Here is a 24296-nt window from a genome sequence, read left to right as displayed (position 1 = left end):
GGCGCGCGGACGCGGGCACACCTTGGTCTTTACTGGAGCCTGAAGCTGTTTGCCGGGAGCCGGGTCGGGCAGGCGGGCGATTCCGATCGCCTGGTGCTTAACTCCTACCGCGGCCATCTGCGTTGTACCCCAAGCAACGTGGGCAGCCCTGCGCCGTGGAAAGGCCTCTGCGGGTCACACTTGCACAATAAAGTCATCTTTCACCTTTTTAGGGCGTGTGGACACGAAGTAACTAAATCCTAAGTGCCTCGTTGAGTGGCTGTAGAAGGGGCTCTGGGTCGCCTCGCAATGAGGATGATACTCATTCCCTTCCTCACGCAGCAACACCTCAGATTCCGATCACTAGCCTCAGCTGTAGTTGCCATTGAGCCCTGCGTGCCCGAGGCTCTTCAAGTGTTGTCTGTACTGCTGGAAGGGAGAATAGTTTGCACCACTTTGCCGTTAAAACTGAGGCTGAGATACTTTAGGTAACTTTTTCAAGACAAGAGGTACAAAGATTCTGAGAACGAACTCAAATTTAAGCCCGTGTGATCCGAAATGGTTTGCAACGCCCCGTGCTGCCCTGGGCGAGACTCCGAGGTCCCGAAGGAGACCCGGGTGAAGCGCACCCGCGGACGTGCGGGGCAGGCGTGCTTGTAACGGGTGCCCAGGACGGGATTAGTCACGACGGGCAGTTTCCGTATTGCAGCCCCTAGTATATGTTGATTGGCGGTCGGATTCTGTTATTTGACAGCGAGGTCTTTACCAGTCCACGCCAGCGTGAGCAGAGGAGTTAGGCTAAAAGCCGATGTCTGGAACCGAGTGTCTGTTGGTGGGGGTCAGGGCGGAGGAGCTCCGAGCAGGACGGGCCGGTTGTTCCATCCCGTGCGAGGGGCCATGCTGCTGGGGAACAAAGTTGTGTAAGACCTGGTTTCTCTGCACTGAGACCTTGTGGTTTGGTTGAGGCGGAGGGCACCTGCGTTGATAGAGATTCAACAGCCAGAAAAAGAACGCTTCTTACAACTCGGGTGGCCGGGAGAGGCCCATGGGCTGTGCGTCGAAACGGGAAAGCTGCCTGCAGCCTGCGCTCCACAGCCGCAGCTCATTCCCTCAGAGTCCGGACGCCTTTTAAAAATGCAAGGGGTCCCTTTAATGTGAACTTGACCGTAGGGCATCGTGTTTCTGCATCTGCCCGGAGACGAGCCACACTCGTGTGCGGACCGGGAGAAGTTAAAAAGCTTCTGGGAGGATGAGAAGAGATCCCCCAAAGCGCCCTTCCCCCAGCACCGGGAGCCACGGGAAGGGGGTGGGGTTTCAACTTAGAGCTGAAACCCGGTCTCAGAGGAGGAGGTGGTGCTGCTCAGCCACCTGGAGGCAACTCTTGCGGGGGCGCTCGGGATTCACTGGTGGGGTGGGGGGCGACGTGGGCTCACAAGGGCTGGGAGCGTGCGGACCACTCAGCGGCTGACGAGGGGTGACACGCAGAGGCCAGAAAGCGGACCGGAAGCCCCCATCCCCCGGCCGCCTGCAGTGCTCTGCGGAGTCAGAGGGGACCCGAGCGATTCACACGGGTGTCCTAGGCAGCTCCGTAGCTGCTGGGCCTGCGGGCGCTGGCGGACGACCAGCCTGGAGGGCAGCGAAGCTTCCAGAGAATGGCGGGGTGGCGGGGGTACTGCGCAGGCGCAGGCGGGAGCTTTAGCAGGTCCCCGCCGGCCCAGGAGCCACCGCGAGAACCGACCAGTGTTGGGGCCAGCGCCGCTCCGCCTGACGCCGCAGAAGGAGGCCCGGGTGACCTGGTGTCCTGCGGGATGAGCGTGAGGGGCCTTCACGGAGGAGCGGTGTGGGTTGCTGCTTTCTCCAATTTGGTTCATTTTGCTTGATTTCCTGCTTTTCCATTCCCCATTTTTAAAAATTGCTCATTTCGATAACTTTGGGATGGAAAGGAATGCCGAAGGGAATGATGCACCATCCACAAAACAGAGCCTTTGTGAACTCATGCTGAACGGATGTTATGATTCATAACACTTAAATCTGTAAACGTTATTTGAAAATATTTACATAAATTACCTTTAATCACTATTTAATCAGAATGTTTTAACCACACAGCTCTCGTAACGTCCACAGAGTGGTAACAAGAGCTCTGCCTGATGACCTTCGGCTCTTACGATAGCATGTTCTCGTGTTAAGCGGGTAGTCAGCACTCTTCCGTGTTCAGTCCTGTGAAACAGTAACGCTTACCGTCTGTTTCAGGTCGTGCTGGAGGATTCTGTCACCACCTGTCTCTCCCCCTCCGTGTACGACCTAATCTGCAAGCTCGGGTTTGAATGCACGGAGAGCTGCGACGTCGAGAGCATTGTCACCGGGGACGGGGAGGTGCTCTGGGGGACAATCGCAGAGTGCGTGGTCCCCGCAGGGTCAGGTATGCCCCCTCCGCACCCCGGCCGCCGCCCGCGCTTGCCCTGTAAACGGCCTGACCTGCGGAACGTCCCTTGTGGCGGCTACACTCGTCTGGTTAGAGGATGTCGTTAAACTGGCGTAACTTGGGAGGGAAAAGGAAATGGGTGAAAAGAGAGGGAACGAGGCTGCAGGAGCCCAGAAGGCGCAGGGTCGCCGGGCTGAGGGGGCCACGCGTGGGAGTGAGAGGTCAGAGGGCGGCAGGGGGCAGGGACCACAATCCCAGCTCCAGGCCGGCCGGCCCGGGGGAAAGGGTAGAAAATACAAGCCATGAATAGGGTGCAAAATGACCAGTGACATACTACGCAGTCATTTTAAATGCCTTCCACTGGTTTTTGCACATTCTGTGGAGCAGGGAGTTCACCTGGAAGTTTAACAATAGATGTAAAAAATAGTTACAACAATAGTTTAGCAGTAGTCAGAAGTAGTTATAAACGCCTGTGCTCTGGCCGGCGGGCCTGCCGCGGGGGGGTTTACGGGGCGGGCACACTTACGGGCAGGACAGGTGTGCGCAGGGCTTCTGCTTGTCAAGGTGTCCGAAAGCGCCGGGGTGGGGGAGGGGAGGGAGGGCGGCGCGCGCCCGAGCCGGGCGGCAGGGACCCCTGGGGAGGCGTGGGACCGCGCAAGGGAGTGTGTGCGGCGCCGAAGAAGGGTGAGGGCCCCTCGCCAGTGCCAGCCTCCTGGGCCGCATCGCTAGGAGGGAAGATGGGGGCCGCGTGCCTGCGTTTGCTTTTGTGTGTGTAGCCGTTTCCAGATACACACAGGATCCCGTAACAGCAGCTGCTCCAGGAAGGGACTCACCCTCGTGTATTTTTTTATCGTGAACCATGTGAATATCCAGCCCCAAACTTATTAAAAATTCCTATGATAACTGTGTTCTAAAATAACTAAGGTCATTGGAAACCTCATAGTCTAATCATGTTAAGTGAAATTCAGGTTAAAATACTACATGTACAGTATGAACCTCATTTTGTATAAACATATACAGGCAAAGAAATTGAAGAAAATATTCTTTTTCTTGTTTGAACCTTTCTGTATTTCCCAAACTCTCTACTGATAGCGTATTTTTCTTTTGTAATCAGGTAAGCGCTTATTTCCAGCGTAAGTGTGTCTTTCCTGTAAGCCCAGCTGCAAACCGGTATCTTGGTCTCGTGGAGATCCTGCAGTCGGAGCGCTTTCTCTTGGACGGCTCGGACGTCTTCCTGCCCGTGCTGCGGGCTGGGGCGCTAACCTGCTGCCTTGTCCCCAAGCCCAGGGCCTGGATTTCCGGGAAAGCGTGCGGCTGCTGGGGCCCGTGTGCGAGGCCGCGCACTCACACCTGTCGTCCCTGACCGAGGCGCAGTTTGCAGCGCGGTTCGCGCCCTGGCTGCAGTGGACACGCTCCCCGGAGGTTCGCCTTCGCAGTTCCTCTTAGAAACCCTTGTCAGGTGCTCGTTTTAAAGGGGCTCCTTGGGGGGCTCCTCCGACCCTGCAGAAGCCCGAGGCCTGTGAGGGCAACACGGGGCTGTCCTGTGGGGTCCCCAGGCCGCAGCTGAGAGGCACGGCCTTGGGCCGCAGGCGCATTGGGGATGCAGCGTCGGGGTGGGGGGCTCGATCTGTGGGTGCCGGCTCCGGCACTGAGTGCTGTGGACAGAGAGACGGGGGGCCCGGAGCCTGGAGGGGAGGTGGCCCTGGTCACCGCGAAGGGGACGCGTGCAGGGCCCACACCCTGTTTGGGTGGGTGGGCAGGCGGGCGTTCCGCTGGGCACGTTAAATGCCACGGGAGAGCACAGAGCCTGACGAGCCCGCCCAAGGCGCTTCGCGCTGCTCCTTCAGCCCGGCAGGCCCGTGGCCCCGCGTGACCGCCCGTGTGCGCGGCAGGCCGCCCCGCCCTCTGTCTCTTCCTAAGAACGAATCAGAACGGGAAATGCAGTTTAGGGCAAGATATTTGACTCTTCAATTTACAGTTATGCCACTTAACTGTAAACACTTAAAAAAAAGAACTTCCAAAGAACTCCTTAGCCAGGAGATTTTCATTATGTAAGTGTTGTTATATTTACGTAGAAAATGTTTACCTTTAGCAAGAAAGTCATTAGAATATGACACACAAAATCTTTAGAGGATTGAATTTTATGGATAGCCTGTTACTTTGGGAAACGTTTCTCATTCAGCCAATGAAGTCTAACACGTATCTCATTCTACACAGTTGTTCCCAGAACTGCTGGGTGCCCTGCGGAGGCTGGAGGCTGCGGCCGCTTCTCTGAGCCTGATGAAGCTGACGTCCTGCCTGGAGCGGGCCCTGGGGGACGTAAGTGCGAGAGCTCTTCGCTGCCGGGCCATTCAAGCGCCTGGATGACAGTCAGACTGTTCCATAGGTGCCTCAGAGTCCCTGGTTTTAATTATCATTCTCCTGTAAAACGCAACTGCTTGGTACAGATACTTAGTATTTTTTGAATTGTTAGGAAGTCGGTGCCCTGGTGTCTCGTCTCCTCCCCCCGTTTGTGCGTGTGCCTTATGAGACGTTTCTCCTGGGCGTCGCTTGGCTTACTGTGATGAGACTGTTACGCGATTTTTGTTTGACTTCCAGGTGTTTTTGCTGGTCGGGAAAGAGTGCCCCTTCCTTTTAAGAGACCTGCTTGCGTCCGAGGAGCTTGCTGAGGTCTTTGGGACGCCCGTGGTAAGCCCGCTCGCCCGTGGCCCATAGGGTGGGCACAGCACGGGGCAGCCAAGGTAGCTGCCCTCCGTTCCTCAAAGGCGGATGCTGGTTAAAGGGGGAAGGAATTGTACAGGTGTCTTCAGCGTATTTTTCCCTCACCTCTCCTTTGACAATCGCTGCTCTCGAAGCCAGAAGACACGCTCTCTCCTATCCTGAGTCTTAGTGGTGTGATGGCCTTGGGGGCCAGTCATGTGAGCAACTTTAAGCCCCTTGCTTCCATGAATTACGTGTAATAATGATAACCCTGACTTATTCTAGAATAAAGTTTTAACTCTTCAAAGGAGACAGAACATTCTTGTTCTAAGTACCAGTACTTTTCACACAAGCTTCTGCCCTTTGCAGTTCTACAGACTGAGGGTGGGCAACGTGTAGCAGTCGGTCAGAAAAGCGAGGACCGTGCAGAGCCGTGTGCTGTGCCGGAGCCTCGTGGTGGCACGTGGTCCGCGCTGCGCGGGCGGAGGTCGGGCAGCAGGAAGGGGCAGGGCCGGGGCGGCGGAGAAGCCGCACCAGCGCCCGGGGAGGGGGCTGCTCAGCCAGAAAGAGGCTTGCGGCGACTCCATGTGGGCGCGGCCCACGTTGCCTGTGGCTTCAGTGACGCCTTCCTGGCCTTACGGCGGTCCCTCACCTGCTGCCGCCTTGCGGGCGGCGTTTCTGTGCCTTGGTTGGTTTCTCTGTGCGGAAGGTGCGCCGTGACTGCGGGTGAGGCAGAAATGCCTCGTTACACCGATTTCCCCGTTGTTCTGACCTGTCCTTTGTTCTCTGCCTGCGTGCTGAGCCTTCGGTCCACCTGCAGCGGCTTCTACCCGCAGGTGACATGTTTCTGCCTGCGCAGGTGGTATGAACAGTCAAATAAACTTAAAACCAGTGACGTTAAGTCACTTCTGTTACCATAGTCATTACCGATCAATACCACAGGGTTAAGGCTGCGCGTGCGAGGAGCCCTGGAGTGGCCCGGGCGCTGCTGCGAAGGCATCTGGCGGAGCCGCAGCCTCCTCGCCACCTGGCGCCCTCGCTGCGGCTGCGGCTGCGGCTGCTCCCCGGGCGGGTGGGGGGAGAGGGCCCCCGCCGCCCCGACCCCTCGCGGGTGTGTGCAGGTGGCCCGCCGCCCCCGCTGAATCTCTGCAGGCGTGGCCGCTCTCCCTGGCCTGGCCTGGCCTGTGTCCTCCGAGTCCGGGACCCCGTCCGCTTTCTGAGTCTCTTCTGAAGGACGTGCTGCACACCCGTCCCTTAAGCAGGGTCCTCGTCATGGTGTGTTGTCACTTGACAGGGCGACGTGACCCGGGAGCGTCGGGCGGGAAGGAGGGGCCCAGGCAGAGCCTCCGTGGCTGCGCCTCCCCGATGGGCCCTCCCTGCCCTGCCACACGGGTACCCGCGGCCCCCGGTGGGGCTGCTGTGCGGCCGGCGGCCGGTGCCCTTTCGTGGAGACGTGGGGCTCGCTGGGTGCCCGGCGCCACCTGGGACAGCCCTCGCCTGCCCTTGGGGTCGCCGCTCATGTCCTGCCGTGTGCCCAGCGGGAGTCGGGGCGCCTCTGAGGACGCAGGAGACGCGCCTCGGCTGCCCGGCCCAGGGAGGTGGTGCGTGGCCCCCACGATGACGGGGACAGTGGCGGCGGCGCCCCGGGCTGCTCCTGGTCCCGTCCCTCCTGAGGGAGAAGGGGGGCGTCTTGTTTGCTCAGTGGTGGAACAGGGGCACGGCTGACCGACCCCCCGCTGCCCCGCACAGATGAACGTGCTGAGGGTCTTCGTGGGCTCCCCGAGCGGCCTCAACCTGCGCAACGCCCTGTGGCACGGGTTCGCGTCGCCGCCGGAAGTGCCTCCGAAGTAGGTTGCCGGGGAGCCCTTCCCGCTCTGACGGCCTGTCTCTGCTTTCACGGCCAAGACGCGCACATCGTGGGGGGTGGGGGTTGGAGGGTTGGAGGCTGGACCCGGAGGACGGAACCGAGGGCTGACGTGGGCGTTTGGAGTGGAGCCGCCGCAGCCCCCTGAGGGCGCCCCGTGGCTGAGCCGGGGGCGTGGCCACGTGCCGGCCGCCCGGTTGGGGGCGACGCCAGGGTTTCGGCACCTGGGCGCCTAGAGGCTGTTTCTCCCACTACTGTGGCCCCACTTCCCTTGGCTTCCTTAGTTGTGAGCTTCTCTTAAACGTGAAGCTTTTTGTACATGTGACTGTCCATTTGCTTAGCAGAGCTCTGGCATTTTGCACCAGGTACTGTTCGATGATGGTGCTGCTGACCGCTGGGCTGGGTCAGCTACTGAAGACCTACCTTCAGCAGAGCGGACGCACGGTGGCCCCTCGGCCCCTCCTCACTCTTGCAGAGACAGAGGATTTGCTTGTCTTCCCTGGCAAGTACCGCAGTTGACACTGTCCCCCAAGTGCCTCTCCAGACACGTCGAGGAGCCGTGGGTGGCGCCCAGACCGGAACCCTTCGGGCGGGTGGCCCTTGCCCCCTTCCTGCCGTGGCCCGGGCTGTCGGGGGCGTCTCTGGATCGGTGTCCGTGATGGAGAAAGGTCGTCCCTCAGAGGATCGACACCTGTGGCTTCAGACCATTTCACCATGTACTTTCTCTTTGCCATTTACTCTTGTGCTTTGTTCTGGCAGTTTGTGCCAAACTGTCTCCTGCACGTTCTCTTCCTTTTCCACGAAAGGCGGCCCACCGAGCCGTGCGGGCGGGCGGCCCAGAGCTGGGACGGAGCGGGTCCACTCTGCGTTCGCCCCGAGCCCGCTTTCTCGCTCTGGCAGCCAAGGCGTAAGGGCTGCGTCTGCCAGCGAGACTGGGGCGGGGCAGCACGGCTCCTGCGCCCTCGCAGCCCAGCCTTTCGTGCCCCGGACCCTCGCGGTGGTCTGGACGGCCAGCGACATCTTCTTAAGGCTTCCTTATTCCTATTTATTCACTTTTTTAAGGTTGTATTATTTCTAGACAGAGAGGAAGCGAGGGAAAGGGAGAGACACATCCATCTGTGGCTGCCTCTCGTGCGCCCCATGCTGGGGACCTGGCCCGCAACCCAGGCCTGTGCCCTGACTGGGGATCGAACTGGTGACCCCTTTGGGTCACCGGCCAGCGCTCAGTCCACTGAGCCACACCAGCCAGGGCTATTTTTAAGACTTTTTAAAAGAGGGGTTTTAAGTATGTAACAAAATTGAGAGAGAGGTACAGAGATCTCCTGAAGGTACAGCCTCCCATTTTTAATATCCCCCGCAGATTGGGACATCTGTCGCCAAGGACAGACCTACTTCAACATGTCGTAAGCACCCAAAGTTTATCGCTCACCTTGGCATTCGCTCTTGGTTCCCGCACCTTCTGAAAATCTAGTTCCTTGGTCAGCATGGTCATCTGGTCAACCTCGAGCTCCTCTGCAGGATGTCCCAGCCGAGGCCACTGAGCAGGCGTGGCTGTCCACGCCTGCTGTCCACGCCTGCTGCCCTCAGAAGCAGCTGCGGCCCCTTGGCGGTGGCCGATCCCGGGCGGCCTTCCTCGCCCTTGGACGGCGCGGGCGGCCCGGGCTCCGGCTCACCTCCGTGGGGGGGCCCATCGACCCCACTCCCCAGGGGCATTCAGTCCTTTGGGGTGATTGAGGTTTGTGCTTAAAAACTGCTGTTTTGCAGATGTTACCGATGAGGTGCTTTCCATATTGGAAGACTTGATGAAGAAATCCACTTTCATATTAAGAATCCTGTTGCCGTACTGGGAAGTGGCATTAAGCAAGTTCAAGGCCCACAGGTACGGAAGGGCAGGGGCACGGGCGGGCGCCGAACGCTGGGGCCAGGCCCTCCTCAGACCCTCTGCCTCCGGGCCCCTGCGGCGAGAGAGTGCGATGTCGGCCTCTCTCTGGTCCAGGAGGGCGGGCGGGGAGCTGGGCTGCTCGTGAAAAAGACGCCTCCGTCTGACCAGTGAAAAGGCCTGGGGATTGTGTGTTGCGTGTCATGGCACAGGTCGTAGAGATTGTTACTTTTTAGAATCAACTTCTAAAACATTGCGAGTTTGTCTGTGTCCCGTGTTAGCGCATCGGAAACCAAGCGGAAGTCAGGCCTGCCTGCCTGGTCCCTGGAGAGCAAGCCGGCGCATCACTCGGGCGGCCGCGGCCTTTGACCATTGCGTTCCGTTTGCTGACGTGCCACGCACAGGCCCAGACGACCCACTGAAGTCCTGAGCGGGAGGGTTTTTTACATGAACTAAGTGGATTTCGATGATATTTTTCCCTACTGAGGCACTAAAAAAGGCCTGTCATACATTAAAATGCGGGGAAGTTTTACAGTTGCTAGTGTAGAGAGAGATTCTGACGCTCTTCCTGTCTTGTGGTAGCGAGGGCACCGCCCCTCCTTGCCCGGGACACGTGGCGGCCGTGTCTGCGGCGCGGCCAGCGCGCACAGCGGCCGTGACGCTGATGGCCTTCCCCTTCCCAGGTTTGCCGACTGTGCCATGTTGGTACTGACGCAGCTGGAGGCCAGCCTTCGGAACGTGTTTGTGACAGTTAACAAGTGTCCAGAAAGACTGCTGACGGCCGAGGTACGCGGGCTCTTCCGGCAGGTGTGCGGCGCTGTTTGCTGTGGCCGTCGTGGCGGTCTCTGGGCCTATGCAAACGCTCCTAATGTCCTAGGGGTGTGTGTGCATCAAATGCACTTTTTGGCTAAGAGCTCTCATGTTTTTTGGCTTCCTTTTGTAATGACTTTATAGGATTTATGTTTATTTTATTCATATTTCCAAGTCATCTTTTCCACTCAGCGATGTCATAAAACTAGTAACCTTGTGTTTTCTCTCTGTAGCTGTAATTCCTGGCATATCATTGTAACCCCACAAGGTGGTCCGTGGTCTGTTGCATGTCCCCTCTTTAAGGACACCACTTCCTTTTGGCCAAAACTTGGCCAAAACCCAGCAGCCGGTAGCTTGGAGATGTTCCTGGGTCCCTATCACAGAAACCGCTGCTGAGAAGAGGAGGACGGTGTATTATAGGATGAACAGTAGCATCTGCCATGGACGGGCCTTCTTTTCTCATTTCTTTCACTCGTTCATCTTCCTCTTCTTACCCATTTATTGTGCCATTCCTTGAAATCCTGTCCTGAGTCCCGTCCTCTCTCTGTGTTTGCTCCTTGGGAGACCTCACACAGTCCCATGCCTAATGCTGCCACCTCAGTGGGAACAGAAATTAGAAAACACCTGGACCCTGGTGAAAATTGAAGCCCCAAGTATCAAGGGTTGTTGGTGCAGCCAAAGCTGCTGAGAGGACAGTTCGTAGCCCGAAGTGCCGGTGCCTCCAGGCTGGACTCTCAGGGCTCTCCGCCCCCTGCTTTGCCGAGTATCTTCATGTGGGTTTTCCCCAGCACCTCAAACTTATTTTATTTCAAACAGGCATGTTTGTCCTCCCACAAATCCCCTGCTGTCCTTGTCTTCCCAGCCGCTCTGGCCCCAAACTTCGGTGCTTTCCTGTGCCTTTGCCTGCACGTCACTCTCCGTAGCCGGCCACTCAGTCTCCCGCGCTGCCGGTCTGCGCTGCCCACAAGGTGCTTTGTGCCTTTTCTCTTTGACACAGAAGCCTCACCTGGCTTCTCCTCAGCTCACCTGTAGGCAATTATTAGTTCATCCCCCATCCAGCCTTGACAGTGCCCTTCCTTCTCTAGCCTGTTCTCACACTGCCACCAATTGCCTTCCAAACTCACGAATATTCCTGTCTTCTGTAATGGCACCCCAGCGCCTGGTGCGCGAGGGTTACACCTTTTGCAGAGCATGTGAGGATTTCAGCATCCAGCGCAGCCTCCCCCCTTGTTTGCCCCTAACTCCGTCACTGTAATTCAGCTCCTCACTAGTTCTGGACGGGCGAGGCTCTCTCGTCGGTTACCCACCGTCCAGCTTGACCCTGCAGACCGTGGCTGGGACCTCCCAGGGCGTTGTCCGCGCACGTTAACCGCGGCGGTCTCTCTGTTCTCTTTCTGCATTATCCTGACGCAGCTCCGCAGGGCGTTTCGTGCAGGTCCCTGGTGCGGGTTCCTTGAGGGGGGGGGCGTGCACGCCTGTCCCCAGGTGCCAGCACCCAGTGCCTTTCATGTAGGCTTTTCCGAACAGTGTGGCGAAGCTCCTGGCAGAAAGAGCCAGCGCCCTGGTTGGCACAGCTCGCGCCGTAGTGCCCCCGGGTGTGACGTCAGGTGGGGGACCCGCCTCTGCACAGCTGCGTGGTGTAAATAAATTGGGTTATTTGTCATTCGCACAAATAATAGCATGACTGTTTCCACAGGCCATGTAACTTACCAAGGAATATCGTAATTTTACAGCCAGGCTTTTATCTATGATGAGCTTAGCATCAATTTATTTGTACAGCAACATGTGAAAATACTTCGTAAAACTTTAAAGTGCTATGCAAGCACTCTTGTTATTTACTGAGACCTCGCCATGGCAGGAGGTCTCTTTGAGATCAATGGGAGGCGTGAAGGTGGTAAGACTTCCTAACTTTTAAGGAGGTCATGTAGGGGGGTGAGAGAGAAGACATTCTTACCACTCATATAACAGAAGAGAGAAGTCAGTGCATGTGGCTTGTGCAGATAAATGAAAGGTCCAGCTTTTGCAAGGCTGTTCGAGGGATGTCTTGTGGGCAGTCGGACATTTAGAATAGGCCCCAGAAAAAATTTGGGGGCCAGCAACACAGGTTTGGGAGCTGAAGGTAGACTCCAGAGTCACCTGCACAGTAGTAAGTGTTGAACAGTTCATAACGTTTAGTTGAAAATACGGTAGTGAGGATTAATAAGTAAGAATACTTCTTGACAGCTGGTTCTCACAAAATGCGGATTTCATCATGCGACGTGTAAGATCTCCCCAGTCCCCGCAGCCTTTGGAGCTGGTCACGCTCAGGCCCTGTCGTGCAGAGAGGCCCGGGGTCTGGAGGGCGGAGCTGGGATTGGAGTTCCTTGCACCCAAGCCCGTGTGTAAACTCTTTACTGGTTATGCCACCAAGTGTGGAAAACAGGCTGTTTGTTGGAGACAACATTCCATTGTTCTTGCTTCATGCAAATAGCAGTGTCAGCAGGACACCCTGTCTGAGTGGGTGGCGGTCTGCGAAGTCACAGAACCGTGGCTGCGAGGGGCCCCCTGTGGGAGTTCTCACGGGGCAGTTCGCCGCGTTTTCACGTCTCTGTGCAGCCTGTGTCTGCTCCAGGCATCTTCCCAGCTACGTGAAGGTGTTTCCAAAAGAAGTTTTCCTATTTGTTGCTGTGTCGTAGAATTCTTCCTGCTTTAAACAGTGTCACTCTGCTTGTATTTTGCTTTAATTATTTTTTTTCTTTCCTTTCCTGAAGTCCACAGCTCTTTACACGACCTTTGATGACGTAAGTAAACTTCTAAGTTATAAAGTATCTTGAAACAAACACAAATACAAAGTTAAAGATTAGCCATAATTCACATGCTTGTAGGGAAATGTGGACAGTCATATAAACCAAAATAACTTCAGCGTCGAATATGGTTTCCAGGCTAATGGAGACCCAGTGGTAGTGGCCAAGTGTCTAAAGTTACAGAAAGTTACAGAGAGGCCGAAGCTGGAAGTGACCAGGAGACGCTAACAGCACGTGTTGTGACTATTTAGAGACTTGCACGTTGGATTGAGGGTTAACACGTACTCGCTTTGCACATGAAATACACATCAGCTCCGGTTGGGAGTATGCAGTCCACGCTGATGCGTTTCATCTGCGCGTTGCGGGGTGGGATTCTGACGGTGACGTTACCGTGGAAAGACCTGTCGCCGCTGGTAGAGCAGAAAGGCTCTTGTCTGCGGCATCCAGGACAGTGATTCTCAGGTGCGTCGGCGTGAGCCTGCACGAGGAAGCAAAGGGAAGCCCTCGTGTCGGGGTGCGGGCCTCCCGGTCCCTCTGCCTGTCGACAGCTGTTAGTTCCTCAGTACAGAGGTGGCAGGGGACTAAGGAATGTGCGTGTCGACCTGTGTGTGTCCTGTGGATCCGTGGTGCGCTGTTACTGCCTACATACCTGGGGCTCTGGGGACTGGGTTCGACGGTGCAGCCCGGCCTGTGTGGGGTCAGGGACAGAGGGCTGGATGGGCGCCTGGGTGCCACAGTCCAGGCGAGGGGTGTGGCCCAGAGTAACTGTGGTGGATACCAAGCACACGTACACACACAAACATACAGGCACACGCACTGATACACACATACACATATAAGCACAGGTGTGTGCATGCACATGCAAGCACACATAAATGCACGTATACATATAAACGTGTACAGATACGTGCGCCACCATTCACACATACAAGTACAGGCACAAGTGTGCACAAACATGCATGTGTACATATAAACACGTGTAATTTACATATACGCACACACACAAACACAAGCGTACCCATAACCACACATCAGTGCACAGAGACGCACCCTCACCATTAGGGACGTACGTGCTTCAGGCCACTGGACAGGTGAAGAGAGCGCCTGACCTGGGGCGGGGGAGGGGTGGGGCTGCCTGTCCGTCGGCCCTCATTTCCTGCGATTGGCATGGGGCTCACCTAACAGTTCCCAAGTCCGCAACGTCTTTTTGGTGCTTCAGATGTTGGCGAAGCACTTGAGCGACGGCACAGTCAATCGGCTTCCCCTGCTCCTTGGAGAGCCTGCGATGGTAAGTGCCAGGCGGGCTCGCTCTGCTCGCCCCGTCTCTGCGTGTGGTTGGCAGGCCCTGCGTGGCAGTGACTCCGGCCTGGGCTGGGTGCAGAGAGGGCTGTGGAGCCGTCCGCGCTGCCCGCGCCATGTCGGTGTGCGTGGCGCTCAGGCGGGTTGGGGGGCTCTACTGGCTCTGGGAGGTCAGCGATGGGCACATGAGACCCACAGCTTGCGTGTTAGGTGGAAAGGGAGTCAGTGAAGGGTTAGAGCCGCTTTCTCTTTACCGCTTCTTTACCGCTTCGTTTTATGGAGGTGTTGCGGCAACTGCTTTGGGCTGTAATTGGGAGTTCAGTCCTTCTAACCAGGACTTGGCGGCGGAGGTGCTGCTGTGCGGCGTAGACCCGCCGCTGGCTGGGCCCCGTTCCCGCCGCTGGGGATTAGGGGCGGAGCTCATCTGTCAGGGCTCTGCTCCCTCTTGGGTCTGGCACCTTCGTCCTCGGGACCTTGCCTGGGTCAGCGGCTCTCTGCCCCTTCCCCTCTGACCTGTGGGCAGGCCCGGGACATGGGCTGTTCAGAGAGAAGCAGCTGCCTTCATCCTGCCTTCATCGGGCCTCGGAGATGAAAGGAGGGCACGGGGGCGGGGGGGAGCGGGGTGTGAGGAGATGCCAGGCTGTGCCTGCGCAGGAGCCCGCGGGGCTCTTCCTGCTGCTGCCGCGAGACTGAGCGCCCCTCTGTGCAGGAAGTGCCGATAGGAGCAGGGCACCTCTGCTAGGCCTGTAGCTCAGGTGGCTGGAGCATCGTCCCCAAGTTGCAGTTCGGTCCTGGTGAGGGTCATGCAAGGGTCGACCAGCGAGTGCGCGGGCGGGTTCAGTGACAGATTGGTGCCCCTTCTCTCTTGCTCTCCTCTCTCCCCTCTCTCCCCTTCTTCCTCCTCACCCCCTTCCTCTCTCATATCAATCAGTAAAACTTTAAGAAAACAAAGGCTGCGTTTCACTCAGCCCTGGACCCACCCACGCAGCTGTGTGTTAGCGTTCAGACGGCCGGCCGCTCGGCCCCCCTTTCAGCCTGGCCCCAGGCCCCGGGGAGGGGGTGGGGCTCCCGGGTGGGGGCTCCCTGCGGCCCTGGGCCCCAACCCCCGCCCCCGCGGCCGGCCTCCTGGTCCAGGCCCTGCGCCGCGCGGGGCCGGCTCCTCCTCGCCCTCCGCGGAGGCCGCTCACGGAGGGCTCCCTGCCACCTTCCGGAAGGAGTTTCTCTGGGATTTCCTGAACCACCAGGAGGGCCCTCGCCTCCGAGACCGCCTGAGCCACGGGGAGGTGAGCCTGGCCGGCTTCCCGAGGGCCGTCGCGGGCCAGCTGCTGGCCTTCGCCCTGGTGCTGCTGCTGCGGTTCGCCGACGCAGAGGTCGTGGCCGAGTTGCAGGTAACGTGCGGGGGGGAGACAGCGCTGTCATTCCGCGAGGGAAGAGCGGGGTCCCCTGTGCAGTGTGGCCGACCTTCCGCGCCTCCCCGAGGACCGAGGGCCGCGCACACGCGGGCTCGTAACCGATCCCTGTGACGCAGTCCGCTCTAAAACAATGTGACCCGCTTCCTGAGAGCGCGTTTGCGTGGGGACTTGCAAACTGAAAGAACCAAAGAGTATAAAACAGGATCAACTAGATATAATGGAAATTTTTACAGCTGTTTTTATACTGGTAGGGTGCCGTACTTGTATCTATAAGTAAACTAATTTCTTAAGTAATTTAGATTACAATGCGTTACTGGTATTTTAATCTTTTTTCAGACTATACATGAAATAAGTATCGTTAAAGCTGTTTAGCAGCTCAAACAAGATAGAAAAAGTTAGTGTCCCGAGCGGACGTCACAGGGACTCAGTTTAAAGTCCAGAGGAGCGAGCGCCTGCCCGGCTCGTGCAGGAGAGCGGATGCTGTGCTCCCTGACCAGGACCCGCACCGGCCCCCCGCCCTGGTCCCCCACATCCCACCCCGCCCCCCGTCTGCGACTGGACGAAGGGGTCCCAGCCTGTGGCGCCCACCCCCGCCCCGCCGCTCCAAGCTGCCCGCCGCTCCGACCCGCCCTGGACACCTGCGCCGTCTGGGCCTGCCCGCCCGCTCGGTTCTCAGCGCAGCGGGCAGAGGGGCCTCGGTTTCCCCCCGGCTCGCAAGTCCCCGGGCATTGCCCGGAGCGGAGCCTGTGCCCCGCCCTCTCGGGCCATCGCCGCCCTCCCCCTGTGGGTCTAGGCCGCCCCCCGCAAATGGAGCCCCCCGCCCCGGGCGCCCTTCCGCGTCTCCAGTGCCCGCCTGGAGACGCCCATGCCGTGCGGTCTCAGGAGCTGGAGCGACCGGGCGTCTGGCCACTTTGGCCATCGGCTCTGCTGCGGGGCCGCTCCCTGGCTCCTGCATCTCTCCCAGCCATTTGGTCAGCTGACCTGGACTTTCCATTGCCGTGACGTCGGCTGCACAGAGTGACGTTTGTCCTCTTTTGTCAGTGTTTGTGCTTAGCAATTATGTGTTCAGAGCTACGTAATTCTTTTAGTTGCATTGATTTTTTAATATTTAACTGTTTTCAGGAGAATCTGTTAAATTTTCCAAATGTTCACAACCTTTTTTTCTTGCTTCCACTTGTGTCGTGTTGTGGACAAGAGGCGTGCTGGCATTTTCTTCATTTTTCTCCAGCTTCACTCACAATCGTGTGACTGGTTACAATGTTGCTGCTGCCTCCGGCCTTCTCTAAGCCACAGCTTCGCGTGGCTCCGCCAAGCGGAGTCCCGTGAAGGGAACGATGAGAAGTCAGACTCCTACGTGACTGAAAAAGCTCAGTGGAAGGAAAGTAGGAGCCTGACCAGAGGTCGCAGGCGTTTATGTCTGTCTCTTCCACACCAGGAGAAGGCAGCCGTGAAGGCGCTGGTCTGTCGCGCGGCGGGCTACAGCGCCCGCTTCCACCCCGCCGCCCTGCTCAGGAAACAGGTAAAACCCAGGCGCGCTGCGCGTGGCTACGCAGCAGCAGGGCGCGTGCACGTCCCCGTGCTGCAGGGCTGCAGGGCGGGGGCTGGGGGGGCCGCGCCAGGGCTCCAGCGGCTCGTCAGGGCGGGTCAGGGGTCTGCCGATCTGAGGTGTGTCCCTCGGGTGCGTGGTCTCCTGAGCTGGCCCAGGTGAACGGCCTCGCGTGCTGGCTCAGGTGTGTGGCGGTGGCCCCGTTGCCCCAGGCTCTGAGCCTCGGGCTCTGGCGCAGCAGGTAAAGTGTGATGGCTCGCGTTTCGTCAGGTGTCGCCTATACGGAGCGAGTGGCACTTGGAAACTGCCCTGCGGGCTGTTCTTGTTGTCCTTAACCCAGGACCCGTCAGTGTTTGCTTGTCAGTGATGGAAAATGTTGAATTTCTTTACCAGCCTTTGCTAACTTACAAGGGAAACAAGCCAACAGAAAACCATTATGCGCTCCTGCAGGTCGCTCAGCTTGGCAGCCAGCTCAGCGCTGTGTTGTGCGTGGCGCGGGCGCAGGCCGGGCAGGTGGCCCTGGGGAGGGGCCTGCGCAGCGCGCCGAGGGGTCAGCACGGAGCCCGGGCCTGCGGAGCCCGGCCTGGTGGCCACAGACACACGGAGACTCCAGGGAGAAGGGCCCCTCCCCGGCGGGGGCGGGGACGAGGGCGCCCGTGTTGCTCGCCGCCTGGGGGAGTCTGAGCCCCCGGGAGGGCAGTCGCCACCCGGGGAGACACCGGCGCCTGCTGAGGGCACCCAGGCCCAGAGAGGCCGCGGGGGAGAGGGCCCCGGCCCCAGGGAGGAGAGTTGGGGAGTGGGGGCCGGGGGCCCAGGAGGGAGGCTCTGCCCCTCCCCCGCCGGGCTCTGTGGCTGCGGCTGCTGCTTCCTCTCGCATGAGAGCATTTCAAACCGTCCTCTTCCTCCCGCTGTCCCTGCTGCTGCTGCTGCTGCCGCTGCCGCTGCCGCCTGGTACTTGTTCTTTATTTAGCAGATGCTCTTGCATCCTCTTCACTTTAAGGCGATGGCTCAGGTGCTTACGGTGCATCACAAGGTGCCCGCATTCAGTGGTGCCAGCAGCAGCCCCTTAACATGCCTGCCTGGGGCAGGTCCGCCATTGGGGACCGGCTGCGCGGCTGCCGCCCCATCTGATAGGAGGACCCGGTGCCGGGTGCGTGGCCTGGGCCGCCGGCCGCGGCCTCCGTGGCTTCACCTGGGAGAGGACCCCCACTCCATGGCTCGGCCTGGGGAGCCCCCGGCAGCCCGGCTGCCCCTGGAGGCTCCTGGTGGCTGGCCGCCCACTACGTCCAACCCTGACTGGGGGGCGGGACCCAGGCCGCAGAGGCGCAGGCAGAACTTCAGACGGGCTGCCCAGCCGCCCCATGTGACCGCCCGGCCCTTCGTGCCTGGTCATAGCAGGTGGTTCCCAACTGCAAGGCCTGGCACTGCTTTACCGACACGTTTCCAGGAAGAGAGCGCAACGCCTGTAATGATTTAAGTGCCTTTTCTAGCATTGTATCGCAAATCCTTTGAAAGCACATGGACCTTCCCCCTCAGGTGCTGAGCTGTGAGAAGTGTGTCCGGAGTTGGCCTCTGCTGCCTTTGCCCGAAGGAGCCGGAGGGGAGGCCACCAGGTGAGCCCCATCCAGCGGTGACCGCAGGCCCTGCGGCTGCCGGCGGGTGTCACGAGGCCCCTGGCGGGGAAACACCCGCAGGGACAGCGAGGCCGGGTGACAGAGGGGCGAGGGGGAGACCGGGAACGTCCGCAGGGGGCGTGTGGGGGGCCACATGGGGCGCCTGGCTCCCCGGAGAGGCGTGGGGACAGAGAGAGAGACTCAGGGTCGTGGGGGCGGCCGACAGCCACAGGTCCCCGCGGTCAGCAAAGCGCGTCGCTTTCAGCCACCACACGGGTTTTCACTGCTGCCTCCGCGGTGGCCTCTCGGTTCACGTTCGGGATCCTGCGTTGCAGATCGAGGGCTCTGCCCCCGAGCCCAGTCACACGGGTCCAGGCTCCGCAGAAGCGAGGCTGCCGGGGTGCGGTTGTAGGAGAATGATGTGGCTGTACTAGCTTATGGCTGTAACTTGAGCGTTCCTCCTAAGATGCCACATGGCGTGCTTGAGCGTGATAGTGTTGTTACAGAATCACATGCTTATGATTTTGGAATAAATTGAAATAAAAAAAGGAGCGTGATTTGTGGTGGACCCTGTGTTATTTTGCACGGGTGCTAATTGGGCATCTTTGTTATTGTGTATATTTAAATACTTTGTTTCTCAGATTGGAAGATAATTCTGAAATAGAGGCCTGCGACTCTTTAATTATGAAAATCACGCGTGAACTCTATCGCCATGTACCTGAGAATCATCGTGTTTTTGATGACTTGGACAACGTTCCTGTTGAGAAGTAAGTTCGATCCTGAGAACCGTTCAAACGTTGGCTCGGCCAGCCGGGGTCACACACGTGGCCACTCTCTCTGCCGTGTGCCCGGGGACATGCCCGTGTTTCCCGGTCAAACCAGTGATGGGGAACGGGCTGCAAGGGGGCCACGCTCCCCGGGACCCAGGCCCGCGGGGCTGGCGGGGGGTGGGGCTCGCGTGCCTCCAGGACTGTGCTCTGACCCGCAGGCGGCCCCGGCTGCTCCCCGAGCTCTGCAGCCTCCGCGTGCCCACCCTGTTCTGCCCGCGCGCCGTCCTGGAGGTGCTGTCCCTGCTCAGGAACGTCAGCGCCCGCTGCGCCCGCGTGGCCCTGCAGGTGGCCGCCACCCTGGAGCACAGGCAGCAGCAGTGGGCGGCGAGGACGCTGCGCTCCCGGCAGAGGGGGAACTTCCTGCGCATGCTGAGCAGGTGCGGGCGCGCTGCACTGGGGGTGGGGGCACCGGGCAGGGGCCGCGAGGGACGCAAGGCGGGTCCTTTCAGGGGAACACTTCTTCCTAGGGAAGGTTCCGGACACGTTTTAACAGAGCCGTCATTTCGGCGCGTGGGATGTGGGGCCTTCCGACCTGAACAGCTAAGCTGTCGTTGTCGGAGGTGCTGCCTCCGCAGGAGATCAGTTTGGGACAAATGCCTCTCGCTTGGAATTGAGTGGTCCCTGTAAAGTTGCCCATTCCTGGGCTGCGGCTGAGAACGTATACCAGGTTCACGTTCACACTCTGACCAGCCGTTTGCACGATGGCGCTCGCTTCCTTACATGTGGCCCCTACCCGCACGGTTTCTTACATCTCCATCCGTCTTAGGGGGCAACGGCGTCTCACTTTCGTTAGAATTTCTCTGAGCCCCAGGGCGTGGAACGCATTTCACGCTGCAGCCGTTTCTCTCCCTGTGAGTGTTTACCGACTGCCGGGTTGTAAGGAAGACACCGACACGCAGACAGGAAGGGGCCCACGGGAGGGTCCGTCCGGGCCCCGGAAGGCGGCGCCAGCCGCTGGGGGCAGGGCCCTGGCCCGGACTGGGACGAGGCGCGGCCACCCCGAGGGGGACGTGAGGGGCAGGGCCCGGCCGCAGCGGCTGGGCGTCCCGGTGCCGTTCCCGCCACGGCGCTCGGTGGACAGGGAGGGCTCTTTGGAAGAGTTTGGATTTCAGGACTCGTGAAAGGGGCTGAAACGTTGTTCTATGAAACTGGAAAATGCCTTATTTAACAAAGGGTGACGTACTCCGTCCACTTTCAGTGTCAAGCTTCTGTCCCCTGTGCTCTCCCTGCTCCTGCTGCTGATCACACTGGAGCTGCTGAACGTCCACGCGGTTCACGGGAAGACCGCGCACGGGTACCGGCAGTACCTGAAGTAAGTGGGTGTTAGTAAGAAGGAAAACTGTGTTGGTAACTGGAAGTCAGTTCTACTCCTGCTGGTCACTCTCTGGCGACTTTCCTGCCCCCGCCGCTGCGGCCCAGTGGGCAGAAGCAGCGCCGCGTAGCCGCGGGGCCCGGGCGCGGGCACGGGCAGGAGGCTGCCAGCCGGGGCTTCTCACGCCGCGGTGCCCCCCTGCCCCCTCCCTCTCTCTGAAGCCCTGAGAGTGTCCCGGGCGAGCATTAAAGGAGCAGCCCCCGGCCTGCTTGGCCTGCCCGTTTCCCCCGGGTCCCTAGGAGCCGGTGAACCGTTACGGGCCTCGCTCATGTCGTCTCGTCAGAAAATCACGGTGACCGGCCTCAGCTCGGCTGCGGGCAATCCCGGCAGCACCCAGAGACCTCCCCTGGGGGGCGGGGGCCGATGCTGCGGCCGCTGCAAGCACCGTGGAGCTCCGCTCTGGGGGCCTGAGAGCAGAGGGCGCTGCCGCCTGACGCGCTTCACAGGCGCAGCGGCGACCCCGCGCGACGTGGCCGCAGTGCCTGTCCTGGGCACTCGGCCGCGGCCGCGGGGCAGCTCGCTCCTTGCTCCCCGGAGGCCTCGTGCTCGCTGGCTTGAAGCTTTGCGGGGAGCAGGCCGCTCAGGACATGATTAACGTGAAGGTGGGCACGTGGCGCTGGCGCCTGCCGCGGGAAGGCGGACGCAGAGGAGGGCGCGGCGGCCGGGGCCAACCGCCGGCCGTGGTTTCCTGCCCGGCCAGGGGCTCCCCACCTCCACGTCGCCACGCTCTGAGCTGGGGGCCATCCTGTGCGCGGGAGGGTGGCGGACAGCACCCCAGCTGCTCCCCGCTCGGTGCCGGTGGTGCCCCGAGGGACAGGCAGAATGGCTTGGGTGACGCCCGCTGACGCCTGGGCTGAAAGCCACTCTCCGGCGGGAGCCGCTCCCTTGACCAAAATGGCCCGTGGGCCGTCGTTGCACTGTCCTTTTAACTCGTCAGTTAGAAAATGTTCAAAACGCTGAGAAGGTGGGGTAGTTTTAGACTGTTGGGGAAACTGAGGGCTCAGAACATGTAGGTTCCTGTCACTCAGAACCCGCCGGGAACCGTCAGTCCGTGTCTCTAAGTAAACAGCTCGTGAGACCGACAGCGGGCTCCACGTGCAGGGTCCCCAGGACGCGGGGACCCGCCTTCCCGGAGGGGGGCTGCCGCGAGGCGCACGCAGACGGCGGGGCACCCGCCAGCTCTCTCCGTGCGTGGGGGGCTCGCCTGCTCCCGTCCTGCAGGGAGCGTGTTCACCACATGTTTTCACCCAGGCAGCAGAAGACCCTTTCGGAAATTAAGGTCTAGCGTGACAGACGTCCTGTCCGGATTCGACGGCGCGTCTGCGACAGCGCTGAGCGTGTGAAACCCCTGGATTCCGCCGGCGTCTCCATGACGACGGCATCTCTGCGCTGTGCGCTTTCATGTGATCCGTGTCTGTTTCCAATTTGTGGATACACATAAAGAGGAAACATGAGAATCGTCATTACGTTGTCAGTGGAATAAAGAAATTACATTTTTGAACAGGTTCTTGAAGTCGGTCCTGCAGTACACGGAGAACCTGGAGGTGCACAGTAGCCACCGGAAGAACCAGTGGGACAAGGCGGTCACACTCACGCACGCGGCCCTGCAGAAGATCTGCAGCTTCAGCGAGAAGAAACAGATGTTGATTCATTTAGCCACGAAGTCCCAGTAAAGGGTCCCGGGAAAGCACCGGCCTGGGTCCCGTCCGGGCGGGGCCTCGGCGCTGCGCCCGCGGAGGTGCAGAGGCGGGCAGTTCCCGGGACACTCGGTCCCTGCGGGACGCCGCGTCCCCCTCGGTCCGCGCACCAGGCGACGCTTTTGAGCTCGTCGCCCCTGGACAACGTGAGGCCTGGCCTCTTTCACTGCCAAGGCACTGACCGGTCCCTCGCAGCCGCTGCGTGGGAAGTGACTGTGAGCGCCTCGCGCGCCTTTCTTCCCCCTTAGCTCCCGTCGACGGTCGCACCTGAACTGGGGTGGTGCGTGTAAGATGGTATTTTTGCTACGTCTTCTGTATCTATTGCCTTTTTTCTCAGAAGAGACTCTTTCTGGCTGCGCTGAGCGCATGGGGGTGTTTCAAGCCGACAGAAAGGCCTTGCTGTTCAGCTCGGGGGGGGGGGGCCGGGGGCAGGGGGTGTGAGGGGCTTCGCTGTGAGGGGCTTCCTGCTGGTCACTCCTGAAGGGCTGCTGCTGGGGGGCGTGTCCCAGTCCCTTTGAGCTCATTGACAGTGCGGAGCCCGCGTGGGCCACGGGCCTGCCGCCCCCGTGCGCACAAGGAGGCACCGCGCCCCACAGCCTGCAGGGCAGGCCCGCCGTGGCCTCTCTCGGGGGCCCTGTCTAGCCCGTCCTGCTGGAGACGCGGGAAGCGGGAGACCAGCCAGGGGGCTGAGCGCATGGGCCGGGCGCCTCCCTCAGCTCAGAAAGACGCGGGCAACACCCAGAGAGACGCCTTCCAGCGCGTGCATCGGCTGTGAACGCGGGCCGGCCGCCGGCTCACCCCCTGCCCATCGGCTCGCGCTGCCCCCAGAGGACGGGGAGCCGTGGGACCGGCAGGGGTGGACGCCTGCTGGGCAAGCCCACCCAGCCACTGGGAGGGGGGAGGTTCTAGAAACGGCGAGCCAGGCAACGGGGGTCTCTCCGGGCTTCAGCACAGATTGCAAAGGCAGGACGGCTGCAGCCGGAAGGGGAGGGCGACCTGGGGCAGCATGGGCCTTGTTGGGCTTTGCTGGGCGGAGCACGCAGTGGGGGGCGGGCGGGAGACGGAGCAGCCAGGCCCAGAGCGGTGCCCTTTTGCTCGGCTTGGAGCCCAGGTCCTCACGGCCTGAGTTCCGGTGAGTGTCCAGGTTGGCAGCGCCCTGACTGGGTGAAGGCCAGACGCCAGGAAGGGCCAGGCCCTGGCGCACGGTCCAGTCCCCACCCCGCCGCGCAGGGAGGACAGGCCCTTTGGGTTCGCGGCGTCCCCGGCTGGGCCCGCGTGCGCTTTGAGGCCGCGAGACCGGGCATCTGCGGCACCTCTGCCCCCGAGGCCTGGCCGCGGGGCGGGGGGAGGGCTGCTGAGGGCTAGGCAGAGAAGGTCGCGAGGTCCCCGCGGTGGCACTGAGAGGACCCGGGGCTCCGCCGGAGAAGCGCAGTCAGGGTTGTCCCTGCGCCCCCCCGCCACCCGCCCCCGCCCCCCGGCTGGGCGTTCGGGTGTCTTCCGGCGGCACCCAGGAGAGGGCGCGCGGCTGTGGCCGCCCGGGGCGCGGGCTCGAGGAGCTGCGGGCGAGGCCGGCCCCCGGGCGTGCGCTTCCTCCGGCCGGCCGCGCGGGGGCGCCCTCTGGCAAGGCACCGGCCGAACAGGCTCGACCAGGACACGCGCGGTTCGGGGACACAGGCTGTTCCCGCTCCGCTGCCAGTGGAGGGACCTCGCTGGAAGTGAAGGCTGGCCGATGACCAGTTCATTTACTGACTAGAGATGAGAACTGCCCGCAGCTTTGCGCGGCTGGGGGGAGGGCCGTCCGGGGAGCGCCCCGTGGAGGCCCCGCCCGCGGACCCCCACCCTGTGCTGCGAAGGCCGGCTCAGAGCGCGGGGCGCGGGGCGCCTGCCGCGGACAGAGTCGCAAGCGACGCGCGTGGCGGGGGTCGGCAGGGGCGCTTTGCTGTGGGAGGAGTCTTCGGCCACCTGCCCCCGCACCAACTGCAGCGGCGACGTCTGGCCGGTGCGACCGCGAACCCGCGCGCGGCGCTGGGGAGCCTGAGCTGGAGGAGCTGGTCCTCGGCCACCGCGAGAGATTCTTATTAAACGGAGTC

The 24296-nt window shown here is 60.5% G+C and overlaps 1 protein-coding gene across 1 annotated transcript in view; it reads left to right on the top strand.

The window, feature by feature from the left end:
• Positions 1-24296, top strand: part of ERMARD (ER membrane associated RNA degradation) — a 30578-nt gene that overhangs the window by 302 nt on the left and 5980 nt on the right. The window contains exons 2-18 of the mRNA XM_054595256.1: positions 2230-2398; positions 3684-3823; positions 4619-4720; positions 5000-5089; positions 6851-6948; positions 7331-7467; positions 8730-8844; positions 9528-9630; positions 12405-12434; positions 13657-13725; positions 14951-15124; positions 16584-16667; positions 18231-18307; positions 18949-19074; positions 19296-19514; positions 20336-20449; positions 22014-22500. Of these exons, the coding sequence (XP_054451231.1) occupies positions 2230-2398; positions 3684-3823; positions 4619-4720; positions 5000-5089; positions 6851-6948; positions 7331-7467; positions 8730-8844; positions 9528-9630; positions 12405-12434; positions 13657-13725; positions 14951-15124; positions 16584-16667; positions 18231-18307; positions 18949-19074; positions 19296-19514; positions 20336-20449; positions 22014-22182 (2016 nt within the window). The 3' untranslated portion in view covers positions 22183-22500. The remainder of the gene's footprint in view (positions 1-2229; positions 2399-3683; positions 3824-4618; positions 4721-4999; positions 5090-6850; positions 6949-7330; positions 7468-8729; positions 8845-9527; positions 9631-12404; positions 12435-13656; positions 13726-14950; positions 15125-16583; positions 16668-18230; positions 18308-18948; positions 19075-19295; positions 19515-20335; positions 20450-22013; positions 22501-24296) is intronic.

The sequence above is a fragment of the Pteronotus mesoamericanus genome, unplaced genomic scaffold (genome assembly GCF_021234165.1).
Source record: "Pteronotus mesoamericanus isolate MK-2021 breed Mesoamerican mustached bat unplaced genomic scaffold, CSHL_Meso_final contig_134, whole genome shotgun sequence".
Taxonomy (NCBI): Eukaryota; Metazoa; Chordata; class Mammalia; order Chiroptera; family Mormoopidae; genus Pteronotus; species Pteronotus mesoamericanus.
The sequence above is the reverse complement of the archived record's forward strand: the minus strand, read 5'-3'. Positions and strand labels throughout refer to the sequence as shown.